The sequence below is a fragment of the Dryas octopetala genome, chromosome 1 (assembly GCF_963921425.1).
Source record: "Dryas octopetala chromosome 1, drDryOcto1.1, whole genome shotgun sequence".
NCBI classification, from domain to species: domain Eukaryota; kingdom Viridiplantae; phylum Streptophyta; class Magnoliopsida; order Rosales; family Rosaceae; genus Dryas; species Dryas octopetala.
Genome location: NC_141366.1, coordinates 2773242 through 2791345, shown reverse-complemented (window position 1 = coordinate 2791345; position 18104 = coordinate 2773242). Strand labels below are relative to the sequence as shown.

The 18104-nt window shown below is 34.5% G+C and overlaps 2 protein-coding genes across 2 annotated transcripts; one reads left to right on the top strand and one right to left on the bottom strand.

Annotated features, from left to right (window-relative positions):
- The first annotated feature begins 7484 nt into the window (after positions 1-7484).
- Positions 7485-9821, top strand: LOC147296417 (transcription factor DIVARICATA-like). The gene is made up of 2 exons (XM_086230124.1): positions 7485-8702; positions 8999-9821. The coding sequence occupies exons 1-2, from the start codon at positions 8278-8280 to the stop codon at positions 9498-9500; spliced, it is 927 nt and encodes a 308-aa protein (XP_086086250.1). The 5' UTR covers positions 7485-8277; the 3' UTR covers positions 9501-9821.
- Positions 9822-12680: 2859 nt separating this feature from the next.
- LOC147296416 (uncharacterized) lies at positions 12681-17755 on the bottom strand. The gene is made up of 9 exons (XM_086230123.1): positions 17352-17755; positions 17066-17270; positions 16424-16514; positions 15997-16142; positions 15303-15546; positions 14721-14825; positions 14449-14631; positions 14028-14229; positions 12681-13548 (listed from the first exon to the last, which is right to left on the bottom strand). The coding sequence occupies exons 1-9, from the start codon at positions 17518-17520 to the stop codon at positions 13055-13057; spliced, it is 1839 nt and encodes a 612-aa protein (XP_086086249.1). The 5' UTR covers positions 17521-17755; the 3' UTR covers positions 12681-13054.
- Positions 17756-18104: the final 349 nt, after the last annotated feature.

Below are 18104 nucleotides of genomic sequence, written 5' to 3'. Positions count from 1 at the left end.
TTATAGATGATACTTACACAAAAAGAATTGAAATTTATTGTTATATGTCTGATTTTATATAATTGTTATTAGAGTTTGAAGTACGAGTAATTATTAAAATTTTATATGATACCAATTATTGAGAACAAAAAGTTCGGGTGACTCCGCCATTGGTGTTACTCACCACCATTTCTCAAACACCTCTATTCTTAGCCCAATCTTTATAATTCATAAAGTAGCCCAACAGGCAATAGCATCATCTTATTTTTGTGTATGGGCTTTGTAAATCGTCCGTGCTATGTACTCCAAATTTTTGTTTTTTTCTTCTGTCCTTTTCTTCTTGGGTACAAGTGTACAACCGTACAATTACTACAATATTTCCTGTTTGATTGTTGAAAAGTTTATAAAACCATCTTTAAAAATTGGGTTTTAAACGTATACTAGTTTTTGATAAAAGCTCTGCAATTAATGCCTAAAATAAAATTGTATACGATAAAGCCAATTTCATAAATAAAACAGAGTTGAGAAGTATTATTGCTATTATTCTTTAGGGTTTTTTTAACAAGATATTCACTTAAATTTTGACTTGATTTGTATATTACCACTTAAATTAAAAATTAAAACAAATTACCTCATGAATTAAATTTTGTTTGCTAGTTATCACTTCCATCCAAATCTTCATGAGTTTTTTAGTCTTTGAATTTGGGTGGGGAAGGTTTTGCCACCTCAGCATGCTTAGTGGCAAGGCTCAACTAATTACAAGTGGCTATATGTAGAATTATTTTTCTATTTCTATTTTCTTATTTTTTACAAATTTTAAAAATTAATTAAAAATAGCTTCGGATTCATAAAAATATACGAAAAATTCTTACGGACTCATCTTGACTAATACTAATTTACTATGGAGTCAAATTATCAATTTGCCCTCCAAGAATTTCTAGAAAATTTGGAAAGTCTAAATTTATTTCTAAAAAATTAAAATACTCTAGACTCTTTAAAAATTCATAAGATAATTTTCGAAACTCCAAAAAATACAAGGTCTGCACCATTAGTCTTCTAAAAACTAACACTACATTTCTCGTGAACACTTACTACCCAAAAGACCTCTCGGTATTAGAGAAAAATAAATTCTAGAAAAATTCTAGAATTTTCATAAAATTTTGAAAGAATTCTCTAAAACAGGTTTTTGGTAATTTTCAAAATATTTTTTAGAATTCTTCTGGGACTTTACAAAAATTTTATAATTTTTATAGAATTTATTTTATGTCAAGAAATTTATTTTAATTTTTTAAAAAATTAGTAATTTGACTCTATAGTAAATTAGTATTAGTCAAGACGAGTCTGTAAAAATTGTCTGTGTATTTTTCTGAGTCCGAAGTTATTTTTAATTAATTTTTAAAGTTTATAAAAATAGAAAAATAGAAATATAAAAATGGTTGTACATGTGGCCACTTGTAACTGGTTGGGCCTTGCCACTCAACATACTGAGGTGGCAAAAGCTTCCCCACCCAATTTCAAAGACCAAAAAACCCCTGAAAATTTTGGATGTAGGTGGTAATTTGCAAACAAAATTTAATTTATGAGGCAACTTGCTTCAATTTTTAATTTAAGTGGTAACATGCAAATTGAGTTAAAGTTAAGACGGGCATCTTATTAAAAATATTTATTTTTTATTATATTTTAAGAAGGGGAGTGTATTTAAATGTGCACAGGGTGATGTGATGCACACGCTTACCGGAGCTGCCTTAAGTGGTCTGACCTTTTGACTTTTAGGGAAAGGACGGAACATTTGAAGGGAATCTTTCCTTTAATGGCAACAAATTGGTGATGGCCAACCCCTATAACCTATTCAATTATTGACACCACAAATTTTCTCATGCATATAATGCAAGTCCCCATCATCTCCAACAACACTATTCTATCCCAATTAAAAGGCTTCCAAATACCCGGGTGTTGAATATGATCCAATCTTCATCAGTTTGTAGATTTTTTTGGTATGTTTTAGCAAAATTTCACATAAAAATTTGTTAGTTCATCTAATGGTATAAGTTATTTTTTGGTGTTTTTCTTATTTGTCAAAAATGACTATTTAATTTAATAGATGACACCATCAAATTATATTAAGTTATTTTTTTGTGCTTTCATTACCACCCAAAAATGCATATCCCACTGGTGGTCTACTATAAGTCTATAACTGCTAGGGGTGTGTTTCGGCCGGATCGGATCGGAAATAGGGTGTTCCAATTCCAATCCAAAAAATTTTGGAATGAAATTTATGTTCCAATTTCCATTCCAAAAAATCGGAATTTCAACATCTCATTCCGATTCGGAATTTTCGGATTTCTCGGAATTTTCGGAATTTTTCGGAATATAACATTTTCGGAACTTTCGGATAAACATTTGAAATTTTCGAATAAAAAATCGGAATTTTCACATTTTCATAATATTTTTTAGAACATGTTTGGATTTTTTTTAGAATAATGATGAAATTAACAAACAAACAAAAATTAAAAGACAATAGATTATGATGCATTTCAATATTTATATTAAAATGTAATTAAAATATATGTCCAATTTAAAAAGAAAATTCAAAATATTAATTTAAATAACATTTAGAACCATGCCATCTCATACCATTACCATAAAAAAAATCTAGAAAAGAAGGAAAAAAAAAGAAGATGCAATTTAGCAAGTTTTTCATTGCTAGATTATGTATGTTAAGAAATAAATTATGTATGATATATATTGTGTATGTTTAATGGTATATATTATATATTATAACATACATAATATATAAGAGAAATAAATGTCACTATGAATGTATAATAGGCTTAATAGCACATATCTTAGAGGTGGGGGATTAATCTTTGGAGCTCATCCAACATTGTTAGAATAAATGTCATTAGTAGATACATGTTACTCACATATATATATCATGTTTGAAATTTTGAAAATAATAAGCTTAAATATTTAGTAATTAGTAATTATAATTGGTGGGATATTCTAGTTGGAATAACTGTAGAATTGCTCCATATCTTCAATTCCCCTCCCTAATAAAAAAAAAAATAGTAATTACATGTACGAAAAAATGTGGGTGTTTGTGTTACCAACTTACCATTTATGTTATTATGATACACATATATTTATAATGTACATATGTTTATATTAATAGTATTAGTCATCTCTTTTAAAATATATGTTATATGTATCATACTAAATAAATGATAAAATATATAATATGGAATAAATTGGCATAATTTTGGAAATATTGGATCGGAATGCCTTCGGAACATTTCGGAATTTTTTGGATCAGAATTCGGATCGGAATCGGAATTCACATAAACATTCCAATTCCAATCCAATTTTTTTTGAAATTTTCGGATTTCGGCATTTTCAGATTCGGCAATTTCGGATTCGGAATAAAATTGAAAATTTTCGGATAGGAATCGGTCGGATTCGGATTTTCCAATCCAAATCACACCCCTAATAACTGCTATTGGCAGATCTAGTAAGGTGAAAATAGGGTCACCATAAAATTAACTTTCTTTTCACATATTTTAAATATTTGTGTCCTTTTTTTTATTATGTGTTTTAAAGAGTTGGAGGTAATGTGTTTAATAAAATGTCCCAAAAAAGGAACTAAATTTTTTAAAGGACAATGTTTGACGGATGGAGTAAAATATATGTTTCTCTCTTTTGTTTTAAGAAAATAATAAGGTACAAAAAAAAAAAATTTGGAGTGATTTTTTTTTTTTGGTCAATATAAGCTTCAAACAAAACACATAGAAATATTGTAACACCACTCTAAGTTGTACGTTGAACACCGTATTAGTTTGGGTGCATTTTATTTGAAGGGAGCAGCCAACACATTTAATTACTATTGCTATTAGAATGGATATTATTTCAACAACTGAAACAACTCTGCAATTATTATTATTATTATTATTATTTTTCGTGTTCCCCATGCTGTGTGTGTATGCGTACTGCCTATAAATAATATGGATATGCTGAGAATATGTGACAAAAGCACAAATTGTGAAAAAATGGTATTAAAATAAATAAATGCCAAATTAGTAAAACCTGCATACCATCATCATACATATAAATTTATTAATTTTTCTGCTTAGACCATATCCCGATGTGAGATCACAGGTGGGAAACAGTATAGTTTACAATGGCGGCCTTAATTTATTAAATTAATGAACGTTCCTCTAAGTAAGGTTGAGCTCTCTAGCTAATTCCTAGACTAATTACTAATTTACTAGATGACTAATTTACTAATTACTTTTAGACTTGGCGGGAATTATTTATTTTTGACCGATTTAAAGAATTAGTTTAGTGTGCGAAAACTGATTCAGAATACATCGGTTACCAAAAAAAAAACTTCATAAATAATGAGTCTCACACATTGTGGTAAAAGGCTAGTACTAAGGGTTTATTCACTAGGCCTAACATAGGGCCAAAACATGTATTGTTTAGCAGTAATTATGAAGAGTGAGTTGTTGGATAAAATGTCTCTAAAAACAAATTGAGGCAGGGCCGCAGGGGCAACTAAAGTAAACTCATTCACAATCTGTATCATCCTTATTGATTTTAAGTGATAAAATAAATTAATTTAATTGAAAATAAGAACGTGAGAGACCTCCCTAAAAATATTTTAGGGACATCTCCAAGCTTTTTGTTTTGGTGAAAGGACATCTGGAGTTCCTCATAGAAATTCTTATGACAAGTTTATATTTCCCCTTATGGTAATTGGCAAATTAACCTGGCAACATTACCCAACAATCTCTAACTCTCGACTCTTGAGTACCAGAAACGACACCAGTGTTATGGGAGTTGAGACACGTATGACTCTCTCTATGAGAGGGCAAGTGTGAGATGGGGACCTTTGCTCATTAATGGACACGTTGTCCGATTGACTGATAATAATAACAATAGGTGCGAGATTCGAGGTGCTCTTAAAGATGATGGTGGCCTCCCTAGCTACCCAGTCAACAAGACAACATGTTTTCCACCTATAAAACAATCAATATGTTGCATGTGGCAGTGTGGCACCAAGGCATCTTCCTACTTGGGCTTTGCTGCCTATACTATAAGCCCAGCCCAGCCCAATTTGAAATTATTAATAGCCCAAAATTAGACTTAATGACGCCACCAAATCCAATGATTTCACATTAGTTACTATTTACTAATGAGAGTTTTAAAGCTAGATTGTCCTATGTTTTCGGATTATTGCATTAGGGAACAAAGATTTGGCAAGTACGTCCTAAGTAATAGCCCATACACAATAAAAGGGAATGATGGTGCATTAGCCTTTAACCACTTTTTGATTCTAAATTTAAGGCCCACATCACATGAACACAACTTTATTTGCAAGGACAAATTAGATTCCCGAAGCACCAACTTAAGATGTGTAGTCTTGTAGATATGTGTGCGATTCACAAGGCCGGGTTAGAGATGGTAAAATAAAAATAATATCATATGTCCCCAGTATGATAGCTACAACTTTATTTTTGTTTTGATTCATTGTTCACACGCACACGAGTGAATGTCAGCTATTGATTTATATAAGATTTATTTTGTATTTATAAATGGTAAATAGTTCCCCGCATACGCATACGCATAAATGATACGAATTTGCGATTACTAAAGTTTTTCTTAATTTGAAAACACCTGGAAAGTGGAAACACACCAATTTTATATAGAGAGAGAGAGACACTTTTACATCCTAATCAAAAGCGACAAAGGACATGAATCGTGAACATACAAGAGTGATTGTTTGTTTTTGATTGATGCGAGGCTTGTTGTGAAATGTGAATTCGATTGATCATCAACGACTAATAATCACACTATATCCGATCCGTACCATAGATTAATTAACGTACCATATCTAACATTCAAAGATGGATGACCAGGGAAGGCTGTTGTGGGGGGTGCCCTACTAGATTTTTGAATAGGAGGACTATTGGAGAGAGAAGAGTGGCACAAAGCAGTGGAGCAGTTGGTCACATCCGAAGGGGACTGCTTGGTTGTATTGGTTGAGCCTTACAGAGCAACCGAAAGAAAGCAACAACTACACGGTAAGCGCGTGACACCGACGCTGTTCATAGATTTCATTCTGTTGTGGGCCCTACTCTTCATTGCACTAGATTCTAGAGTGAAATACACGCGCGACTAAGAGAGTGGATTTACACCACTCTCTTACTCAATTCCACTAGCCAACATTTGAGTGGCAAAAGAAAAGAATATAAGTGAGCTGAGAGGCGGTGGGCGGTCGTTGGCTAATGGGTTGTAATTATGTGTGGATGATCACGTACTCTCGAGTCCACGATTAGAGTTCCACCCAATTACGTGGGTCCAGCTCATTGCCCAGTCAGTACAGAAGTGAAGCTTATATAACCAATGTTGTTATGACACGTGTACTCAGATCGTTGAGATCATAACCTTTGCAATTATGTAGGAGACTGCCCAATGAGAAACTTTGTAGTGGCAAAGGTGTAAAAAACCACATGGGGGTGGAGGGTCCCACCGCGTCAAGTTGTAATGTAAAAGAGTTTGAAAAGGATTTTTGAATATCTTATTAGTTTCAGACAAAAAGAGAATATCTTATTAGTTATTACTTATTACTTATTACAAAAAATATATATATTTATTTATTTTTAATCAAAGCCCAGTCATGTTTTCATTAGATTGATTTTAACGGTTGAGATTAGAGTAGGTGTTTTTGTGAGGAACCCGTAAAGAATTATTTATACTTAAATTTTTTAAGATTTATCATCTTTTCACGTACATTTTTTGAAGTTTTAAAAATTACACATACATTTCTGAGGTTTTAAAACTGTTACACATAATCCCTACAAGAGAAAATAATAAATAAACAAAGAATAAGACATTTGTATTAAGGTTGGACTTTATATCTTGAGTAATTTTATTAAGTCATTACACCCCTTTAGTTATACATATATTCTCATCATTTTTCGTTATGTGCAACAGTTTTGAAACCTTATAGGGTATATGTATAATTTTTAAAATCCCAAAAGAGTATATGTGAAAAAACGATAAACCTCAACAAGTGTAAGCGTAAATAACTTAACCCATAGACTAGTGCTGAACAAGTGACTAGGTTAGCTTCCATCAATCATCATGAGTTGTCATCCCACTGTTTTCTCACAACTCAAAATAAGAAAAAAGAGAAATAATAAATATATTTCAAAACTATCTTCTCACTCTTTTTATTGTATTTACACACAAAAGAAGTGTAAATAATTATTTTTAGAGTGTAAAAAAAAAGAACCTCATTTTTATATTTTTCGGTATCATTATTTTTAAAATTTCCATGAAAAGGATTAAAAAAACTCATAAACAAAAACAAAACAAAAAGAATTGAAAAACCCAAAACAGAGAGTGTGTCTTATAATAAGAGGGAACTTTTTCATAATTTTCAGTATCTACGAACATCTTACCATCCAATCACAGCCGCGGGCCACCCACCTCAAAACTCTGCTTTCTCTTTCTCTCTCTCACCCTCTCTCCAAAGATTTTAGCAAAATTTAGATTCATTTCTTGAAGCTTGCTAGCTTTGCTTTATTGAGGCTTCTATATTTTTCTCTTTCCATTCATAGCTCAAACATACACTTTTTTTTCTTTCTTCTCTTTTCTTCGTTGCTCAGGCATCAAGGAAAAAAGAAGAAAGAAGAGATCTTTTCCAACTTTTTTTCACTGCTCCAATTCCTCTGAATTCAGAGCCTCCCTCACCCTTGTCCCAACTGGGTTTTCCCATTACAGCCTTTTTGGTCTCTCTCTCTCTCTCTCTCTCTGCAGTTTCCTTTCCTTTCCCAATTGGGATGTTAACTGCAGACACAAGTGTTAGTTTTTTTCCTCTTTTCAAATTGTAATTATTTTATAATTTCTTCTGTTCTCTGTTTATGGTCTCTGGACTTCAATGGGTTCAGATCCCGTTAGTGGTTCTGGGGTTCTAGTTTAGTTTTTAAATTTAGTTTTTAAGACATTTCTTTGAATTTTGGAAAGGTGGGTCTTTTCTAGATTCCTCAGGGCTCAGGGTATGCCTATGCACAAAAAGGTATTCGGATTCCTTTCAAAATGCTCCTTGATTTAACCCTGATATTATTGTTGTGAAACCTCCACCTCTCTGCATTTCCACAAAGGGTTCTTATCCTTCTCTTGCTCTGTTTCTCCTCTGTTTTCAACCCAAATTTTCAATACCCTATCCAAACTCATCAGTTAGCAGTTGAAGACATGATGGTGTTAGTGTGAATTTGAGATATATAATTTGGTGTTATGAGGTTGGAGATGGAAATTCTATCTCCTTCATCCTATTTTTCAAGCTCAAATTGGCTTCTTGAGGAGACCAAGAGCACAAAATGGACTCCGGAGGAGAACAAAATATTCGAAAACGCTTTGGCGGTGCACGACAAGGACACGCCGGACCGGTGGCACAAGGTGGCGGCGATGATACCGGGGAAGACTGTAGGGGATGTGATGAAGCAGTACAGGGAATTGGAAGTTGATGTTGGTAAAATAGAAGCAGGGCTAGTTCCAATTCCTGGCTACAATACCTCCCCATTTACATTGGAGTGGGTGAATAGACATGGCTATGATGGCTTCAAACAATCTTATGGACTTGGTGGCAAGAGATCTTCATCAACTAGGCCTGCTGATCATGAAAGAAAGAAAGGGGTTCCATGGACTGAGGAGGAACACAAGTAAGTTTTCCCAAGTTAAATTCATATTCTGCCTTGATGATTTTGAGAGTGTAATGTAATTCATCGGAAGAGTTTGAGCTGTTCAACTAGAATTGGTTTCAAGTATAAATTTTCATGAGGATATATGCTCAATGAAAAGTGTGAACATAATTTGTGGATTACATAGCAAGCATGAGCACAACTCTAGTTAAGTTATTTAAATTTCTATTTAAAACTTTCTTGATTCAGATTTATTTATGCTTTACTTTAATTTTTCTGTCCTTGTTTTGACATAATATACTGATGATTGTGCATAGGCTGTTTTTGATGGGTCTAAAAAAGTATGGTAAAGGGGACTGGAGGAATATCTCACGCAATTTTGTGGTAACTCGAACACCAACTCAAGTGGCTAGTCATGCACAGAAGTACTTCATCAGGCAGCTTTCAGGGGGGAAAGATAAGAGAAGAGCCAGCATCCATGACATAACAACTGTCAATCTCAATGACATCAGAACTTCGTCTCCGGACGATAAAAGGCCTCCCTCTCCGGGGAACTCTTCCGGGCTCTCCCAGCAGTCGAATTCTGCTTCCACTGCCAGGACTTCTTTTCAGTGGCATCAACCGCACAGCAGTGGAGCAAACATGGCTTTCAATCAACCACATGCAAATATGTTCATGTCCCATCCTTATGGGATTACTTCATATGGACTCAAAATGCAGGGGCAAGATCTGCACAAAACTTCTCTTCTTGATTCTTACTATGGACCTCAAAATTTGGTTTTCCAAATGCAATCTGGACAGCACTACCCTCATGGATGATATGGTAGCTCCACTAAATCCTCTGTGGCTTCATATGCCATCATTGTCTTTCAGTTCATTAGAATAGCTGTATCTGAGCTTCTTTTTTTTCTTATGGTTTCTTGTGAATATCTCATTCAGAAGTTTGAGTTAGTCTAATAGTATTTGAGGGGAACAGGATCATAGTTTTTCTTGGAATTTCAAATTATGAAACTGAGTTGAAGCATCCCAAACCCTTGTTGTATTTTGCCCCCTATCTCATATTCTGTTATGTGATAAGGGGGTGGTGAATTATTGCAGAAGGCATCTAATAAGATGAGCAGAAAGAGACACTGTTGATCATGCGTGAGAGACACTGTTGTTTTTACTTTTTAGAGTCTGTGTAAGGGTCTTAAAGCAAGAGACTCCAAATGGTTGACTGTCCCTCTATTTGACAGTTGATACCTTAAGAATGGATCCTCTCGTTAAGAATGGAATGCAGAAAGATAATGCATATCAGATAGCAGACATAAAATTCCAAGTTTTTAATGAAATAAAGGGCATAATCAAGATAAGCATCTTCAATCTTCAATCTTCAATCCAATGGTGAAAGAATAGTATGTCTTAGGCATCACTAACATATTAATAATCAATTATGCAACTAGGGCCATGAATCTGGTGATCATTTTTGTTTGTGATATATGATATATCTAAGTAACATAAATTATGATTAACTTAATACACATGGGGATCTTCTGAGCTTTGTTTTGATTTACTATTTGAATTCTAGTCAAATGACAAGGACTTCTGATTTTGGCACAAGGGCTCAGACTCTGAAACTATATTAGAATAAGAGCAAAATGAAAATAATGGGAAAATCTGTGAGCAAGAGCATCTCATATTCACATGTGTCTGCTTGGGATAAAATCTAAATCTATACTATGCTTTATTAGTCTCTTGATTATGCAGTTAGACCAGTTGCTTTCCACACACACACAAAAAAGAGAAGTCATGTCACTGGATGCTGGGTTTCAAATTGGCCAAGTCATTGAGCACTCAACTTGGAATTCAAGGTTAAGACTGCCTACTCAACTCTTGTAAACTGCCTCACTAACAAATTTGATGCACCACAATGGCCAAGTTGACTAGGCAAGACCTTGAAAGTTCAAACCTCAATCAGTGCTGACTCTACTTGCACTAACTCAAGCATCATATGCTTCAATCACTTTTTTTGGCTTGGTAATCTTTCTTTTGTATGAGATCCTCTTATTAGAAAGAAGAAGATCCCTCCTAGGAGTGATGATTAATGATATAATTATAATATAATATATATAGCAGAGTAAGATATACTTTAGATTACCCTGCTAATCTATTTTAATTTGTGGTCCATCTTTTTTTGTAAGGCATTCTTAATTTATCTCTTTATTTCTCTCTCCTGGTTTTGGCTTTAAGCATAATGGTTAACTGATTCTAAGTGTACGGCACCTACCAACTAAATCAAATGTTTAAGAGATTTCATTGTTCTCTAATAAATCTAGTCTACACTTGTGACACCGATCTTGGAGACAAATTATATGTAGCTTTTCATTAGTAGAAAGACTGCTTTACCTTTATCTTAGCCACTATTTCTACATGGGCTTTGAGATTCTCTTTTGGTGGGAAATATCATTGACTTAATATTTCCTTTCCTTATTTCGTTTATTTATTTATTTGGAACAAGAATCTTCCTCCTAATTAAGTGCAACTTTGAACTAGTGAGATATGTCATCTAGTAAGACAAACTAACAATTATTACCCACTATTTAACGCCATAAAGTTCAATGAAGTTACAAACACACTTTTTTTTAGAGCTATCAAATTAGGTTTTGCATCTCTCTCTCTTCTGGTAACAAGGTTTTTAATGGGATTAATTGTGGCATTGAACTAATGATTTATTAACATATGAAGGTAGTGTTACGCATTGAGCGCTTGTTACTCAACCTACAAGACTAACATATTAGGTGCACTATCTACCTACCACTCAAACATTTAACGCCTTAATCGCCATTGCGGCGGCAGATATGTTTAACAGGTAGATAAACCATACTGTTTACCCATTGATAAACCTTATATCAAATATGTTCTTATTTAATTTGAAATTATTGTCACTATTTAATTTGAGATCCTTGTCTGTGACAGGTAGCACGATAAATTACTATTTACTAGTTTCCGTTGGGTGCAATAATTACCAGACATTTTATCTTAAACTCTCCACAATCCACCCCAACTATTCATGTGCACATACATACTATATAGTTAGACATTTCCATGTATTACTTTTCTCTAGGAGAGAGGAGATGGAGAAACACTGAATACAATGCCCAAGTTGCACTGTGCTGTTTTCATCTGCTGCTCTATTTTCCATCCCTTTCTTTGTTGTTTTCTTATTTGTTACTAGCTAGCTGCAAGTAACCAGTTAACCACCACCCATGTCACTTGATACTGTTTTATTCACTCCCGCCCATTATGCAAAGAATCTAGACCGACATGGGCAATATTGTCATTCCAATTGGGTTTTCCACAGTAAATGACAAAACTAATTACCTTCTTTTTCAAAAGCCTTTCTGCAACTTGCACAGAAAAGCACACTATCAACTTTATTCCTAGTTTGATTAACACCTTAAAAACTAGTCGCAACCACATACATAGTATCACAGCTTCTACTTTCGGCAATCTTGTTTTCTCTCTATTTTCTAAACTATATTCTGATTCTTCTCTTTCAAAATGCTATTAGCTAAATGCACGTCAAAGTTGTGTATTTACATCTCTAATTCTTGGATAGATATATAACTATATAAGAAAGAAATCAAGAATATGAGGGGAAGTTCAGTAGGGGTCTATGAGTAGAAGTGGGTTCGATTCTCTATGCTGGCATGCTGCTTCAATGGCCCACGAAGATCTGGGAATAATCTCTTGTGGGGGCTTATGTTATATATATACACAGAAAAGAATATGGAAGGTCGGAAAGCAGAAGATGCATCATATCTGAATAACATTAGTTAATGCAATCACATTATCACAGCTCAAAGATTTCATACCAGTTCAAGTAATAGGAATCAGAGAAACAGTAAAATAAATACAAATTAAGGCATCTCTGGACAAAGAGAAAACAGTGTAACAGATAAGACATACCATTGTAAATAATATCAGTTGGGTTCCGAGGCTTTAGTTGGGAATATGAGATTGCCAATCCTTGTCCTGCTATCTCTTTATTGACATGAGACCAAATGGAAAGTTACCATTGTGCATTGATGAGATCATATCCACTCTCAGCAAACATCCCAGATACACACAGTTGATCAGGGCTAAATTGATTATCCTTATTCAAGAAAGTTGAAACCATAAATCATCTTAATATACAATGCAGATAAAGGTCCCTCATGCCCAGCTGACAATTATGACTAGGAACCAGTGAACAAGGGAATAAGGTAGTGTATGCAAAGAATAGAGTGGATTCATATATTCAATTAAGTACAGCGACATTTGACACCAAGGGGTAATTCATTCATGAACAGCCACAGACTGGACTTGAGAACAGCCTTAGTCATCAAATCTTTTTAGTGTAAGGTTTTCCCCTTATTGCATGTCAATCCAAAGCCAAGAGGATATAAAGGATCATATGAGTTGTCTCCGGCATGCATTGGCAACTGTTCAACCCTTTTAAACCATGTCACTGGTAGTTGACCCTCGAAGTCATAATCCCCAAAGATAACGTCTGCAATTCCCTCTCCTTCACTACCAGGCAACCAAGCAGCAACAAGAGCATCCATCTTTTCCAAGAGCCAAGGCTCTAAGGTTAAGGGTCTTCCAGATATCAGAATCACCAATGTGGGGATTCTGTCAGCAACTGAGCTTATGACATCAGTTCCATTAAAGGGGATCACAAGCTCCGAATTGTCACCCGTGAATTCTGCATATGGACCTTCGCCAACAACTACAATAGCAAAAGAGATGTCTTGACGTGCTAAGGTGTTTGTTGACGGATATAGCTCATAAATTATTTCTGTATTGTCTCCAACTGCCTTCTTGATAGCTTCCAAGATGGTTGTGCCTAAATGTAAATATCTAATTAGTTAAGTGTGTATGTGCAATCAAGGCGAACTTAAAAGATATAAACATGAAAATTTACCATCTATGGATTTCTTGTGTTCCACAATTAACTATGTTGTTGAAAAACAATATCACCTAACTAGGATGCAAAGGGAAACTTTCCTTGTTTGACTCCCAAAGAAAACCTTGGTGTGGGGTGACTACGGAGCCTACAATGATTTAAGAAGTAACACATTGCCAGATTCCCCATTGAAAAAAACAAGAGAATTTTATAACCTCTTTTTGTAATGGTTTTTACAGAAGCTGCAGAATTTTGGTTCAAATAGCTTGAAACATAATACTTAATAAAAAGCATTATGTACGAAAGTTTAATCCTACAGACCTAGTCTTGTGAGGTTAAATAGAAGGTCAAATTGATTATGAGGAACAACTTATAGGCTTTTGATTTATTAAATCCTGGAAAATAGCTACATTCCATACCAATTGTGATCCTGCCACTTCTTCCATCCCAGGTAGCTGTCCACCCTCCACACTGATATCCAAGATCATCAGCATGTGTTCCAGTAATGAGTATTCTGTTGGCTTTTCTGTCTAATGGAAGAAAAGGTTGCCTTGGGTCCTTTCCATTCTTCAGCAGAACCAAGGACTTGCGAACTGCTTCGCGCGCTAGATCTCTATGCAGCTGCGCAATAATCATAACAGTAAAAAATGTATCTCAGGTACTGAATTGATTGGGGCTGTTTTTGTACAACGATTGGTAAATTTAAAGCATTAAAATGTCCACCATGCCTCAAAATAGGAGTAATATCCTTAAAACAGAATATATGCTCAACTTTCTAATGATAACATGCAAATCATGCGTTTTTGAAGTGATAAGACATGCTGAGCTCTGCAAACTAACCTTGCAACCAACTATGTCCAGCAAAGATCTATCAGTGAAGGGATGCTCAAAAAGACCAGCAACAAACTTCACTCTCAGTATTCTTTCAACAGCATCATCTATCCTGGGCATTGGTATCTCTCCATGTTCCACCAGATATACTAAATCCTCCACAAATTGTTCATATCTGAAAGGCACCATCACCTGCATACCTTCTCATTTAGACAAATGAAGTAAAAATCAAGGAAAACAACAAATAGTTTACGCTTTTAAACTTGGAGTTCAATATCTACCATGTCAATTCCTGCATTAACGGCAGATGAAATGCATAAACGATAGTTTGAACCTTGAGGTTCACAAAGTCGGTCAAGTGCTTCCCAGTCAGAAATCACAAAACCCTGCAGCAGAGTATACCCTGATATTTATCAGGCCGTACAGCATTTTACTGTTACAGAAACTGCATTCAAATAAACCAACAAAATCTATGAAAATCGCATCTAATACCAATAAAAATATGCCTGTATTGATTAATTTGAAGTTCACTATCATTATAATTTTAGCAAAGGTATATCAAATTGATCACCAAGAAACATATCAGGAGCACATAAAGCTAGCAAATAATTAATCAAAATATGCAATATTAAATTTTTCTATTAAATGTCTGATTATAATTATGCCTTGTTTTGGTAAAAAAACATTAAATACCAATAAAATTTTGAGAGGAAAGAGAATTAAGTCCAGAATGACTAATAAATGTATTTTCTCGAAATTGAGCTTTACCGAATAGGGTAATGGGTAGGGTGGGTACAGGTATGTAGTGGGTTCATCTTGCTCAATGCTCACCAAGAAAAATGTACATTATCTGGGTTCTTTACCTTAAAACCTAGCTGATCTTTCAAGATTTCTGTCAGGAGAAAACGGTCAGCATGTAGTTTCCTTCCATTCCAGCTGGAATAGGATGCCATAACAGTGGAAACTCCCTGAGATATACAGTCCAGATATGGTGCCATATGAATTCTCTCTAAATCATCATACGATGATATGGTATTCCCCTCATTCAGACCTTTATGTGTACCCCCATCTCCAACAAAATGCTTGGCACATGCAATAGTGTTGTTTCTGGAATCAAAAGAAATGAACTTAAGATATTATTTCTAATATTTAAGAGTAAGCTATATGGGACTTAGTATTGGAATACAAGATCAAGTAATGCATACGTTAAAAAGAAAGATGGAAAAATGAGTACAGAAGATGACCATTATAATGATATAATGTAATTACTAAGAGACCATTATAATGAAACAATTTTAGATATATCACATAAGTAGAAGTAGGGAGACAATTTTTCAGCAAACAATCGCATCAATGTCTAAGAGAATCTCCAGCAAGTATTCTTTTTATTTTTTTTCAATTAGCATAAAATAGTATTTGAAAAGGAAAATTCAATTTTCTTTGCATTAACAATGATTAAGGACAAATAAATGTATTACTTATCAAATTCAGAAATATGCAATATGTTTGATGAAAGAAGTATAGATAGAAATTTATCGACTAGAAACTCCTCTCTACCTTCCCATTATAAAAGGGTAGCCCTTTGCGTGTCCTTGGGGTGGCTGCCCCTGCAAGCCTGTAACAATCGACGTCATCTTTCTAACAATTTCGGTGTCTTCACTGTAACACTCATAGCATCTTCCCCATCTGGGATCTCTGCACACCTGTCAGAACCATTCAAGTGAATTGCTTGAATAACCCATTCAATTTCAAGTCTCATTGTAATATCAAATATTTGTCCCTATGGTTTTATACGATACCAATTAAGCAGGCAAAGTTATATCTATGAATTAATAAAGAGCAAATTCCATAACCACACAAGGGAGCAAAAGTATAGTGAATTAAAAACAAATAAACATAATTGGTGGCATTCACTATACTTTCACATGAATTAAAAACAAATATATATAATTAGTAGTGACTGATTACATCCATAATAACTTACAGCCACACAGGGAGCAAAAGTATAGTGAATGCCACTAGCCCTGACTTCAAGAGCAGTTGCCGCACCAATCCTTTGCGCCAAATCTGCATCTCTGTGATACAGTTAAAAAATTAGGGGAAGTGACAAGACTCATCTCCCTTCATTTGGTTTCACCAAAAACTAGCATTGAAAAAGGTTGAGCATAATAAGCCATTGCCATTTAAGTCTATAATTTAGTAATTTAACTCCATTTTTTTTCTTTCTTTTTGTTTCCTTCTTTCTATCATTCTGTTTCTTACTGTCAAAACAAAGTATCAATCACTACAAGGAAAAGATTAAATACACAGGCGCGCACACGCACACGCACACACACACTCACACACTCACTCACACACCCACAAGAGAGTGGTCACACTCATAGACCAGCATTATAAGAACATTTCCAGGAAGATGAAACCTTTACCCACTGTTCTTGTCATTTAGACAATTAGTTTCCAGTACTTAACATACCTGTATCCTTTGAATCATAAGAAGAGATTCAAAATATAAATTTACATTTTCTTAGTGACCCAAGAAAGCATCAATGACAATCAGTAAGGAAATGGATCATCAAAAACTATTAACTAAAATACCAAGGGAAGAAACAAAGGGAAGAAAGCTAACCTGGTGGCCCCAAGGCCAACATTGTGAGGGAATATAGTGGCACCATACACACTATTGTTCCCATGAACCGCATCAATCCCATAAATCAGTGGTATCCCAAGCCGGGACTCGAGCGCAGACCTCTGAAACCCATCGACCATATCGGCCCAGTCCGACGACAAGGCCATCTCAAAGGGCACACTGCCTCCAGCACTGAGTATACTCCCTGTCATATAGATATAGTCCTCCAATTATATGAAAAATGTGTAAAAGAAAGTAAACACACACATAGAACACAGATGGGTACCGATGGACAAGTCTCTAATAGCAGCTGGAGTGGAGACTCGGCGCTCGATTTGTGTCATCTGGCCCACCTTCTCTTTCAAAGACATACGAGAAAGGAGGTCTTTGACTCGAGCTTCAATGGGTTCATTGGGGTTTCTGTATATGCAATTCATGTCCTCTACTTTGTCCATCTTCAGCTCGGCTCTTCTTCTGACCTTCAGTTCAACACAACCCAGGTACAGAACTGAGTCTTCTAGTAAAATTGGCTAGTAACCCAGGTATAGACCTCTTCTAAGCTTTAGTTTAACACAACCCAGGGTGTAGAACTGAGAGTTCTGGTAAATAATAGAGTTGCCTTGCAGCATTACTATCTGTCCATTTCAATCTGGGAGGGATGCCACCCAACTTTCTTGCTTTGTCTGAATGAATGATTGGAGGTCAAATCTAACTTTCTTGTGGTTGTGGATAACAAGGTGTTCCGAACTTAGAGTTCATTGATTTTTAAAAATTCAATAAAATTTAGGTGTTCTTAATTTAGATTTTAATGAATTTCAATAAAATTTAGGTGTTCCTAACTCAGATTTTAATAGATTTCAATAAAATCTAAGTGTCCTTAAAAAGTCAATGAATTTCATTAAGTGAAGGATTTTAATAGATTTGGATGGATTTGAATGCATTTTTTACACATAACAAATTTCATGAGAATTCCATCTAATTTCTTTGGATTTTGATGGATTTTATGAATTTAAAAATCTATTAAATTCTTTTAAAATCT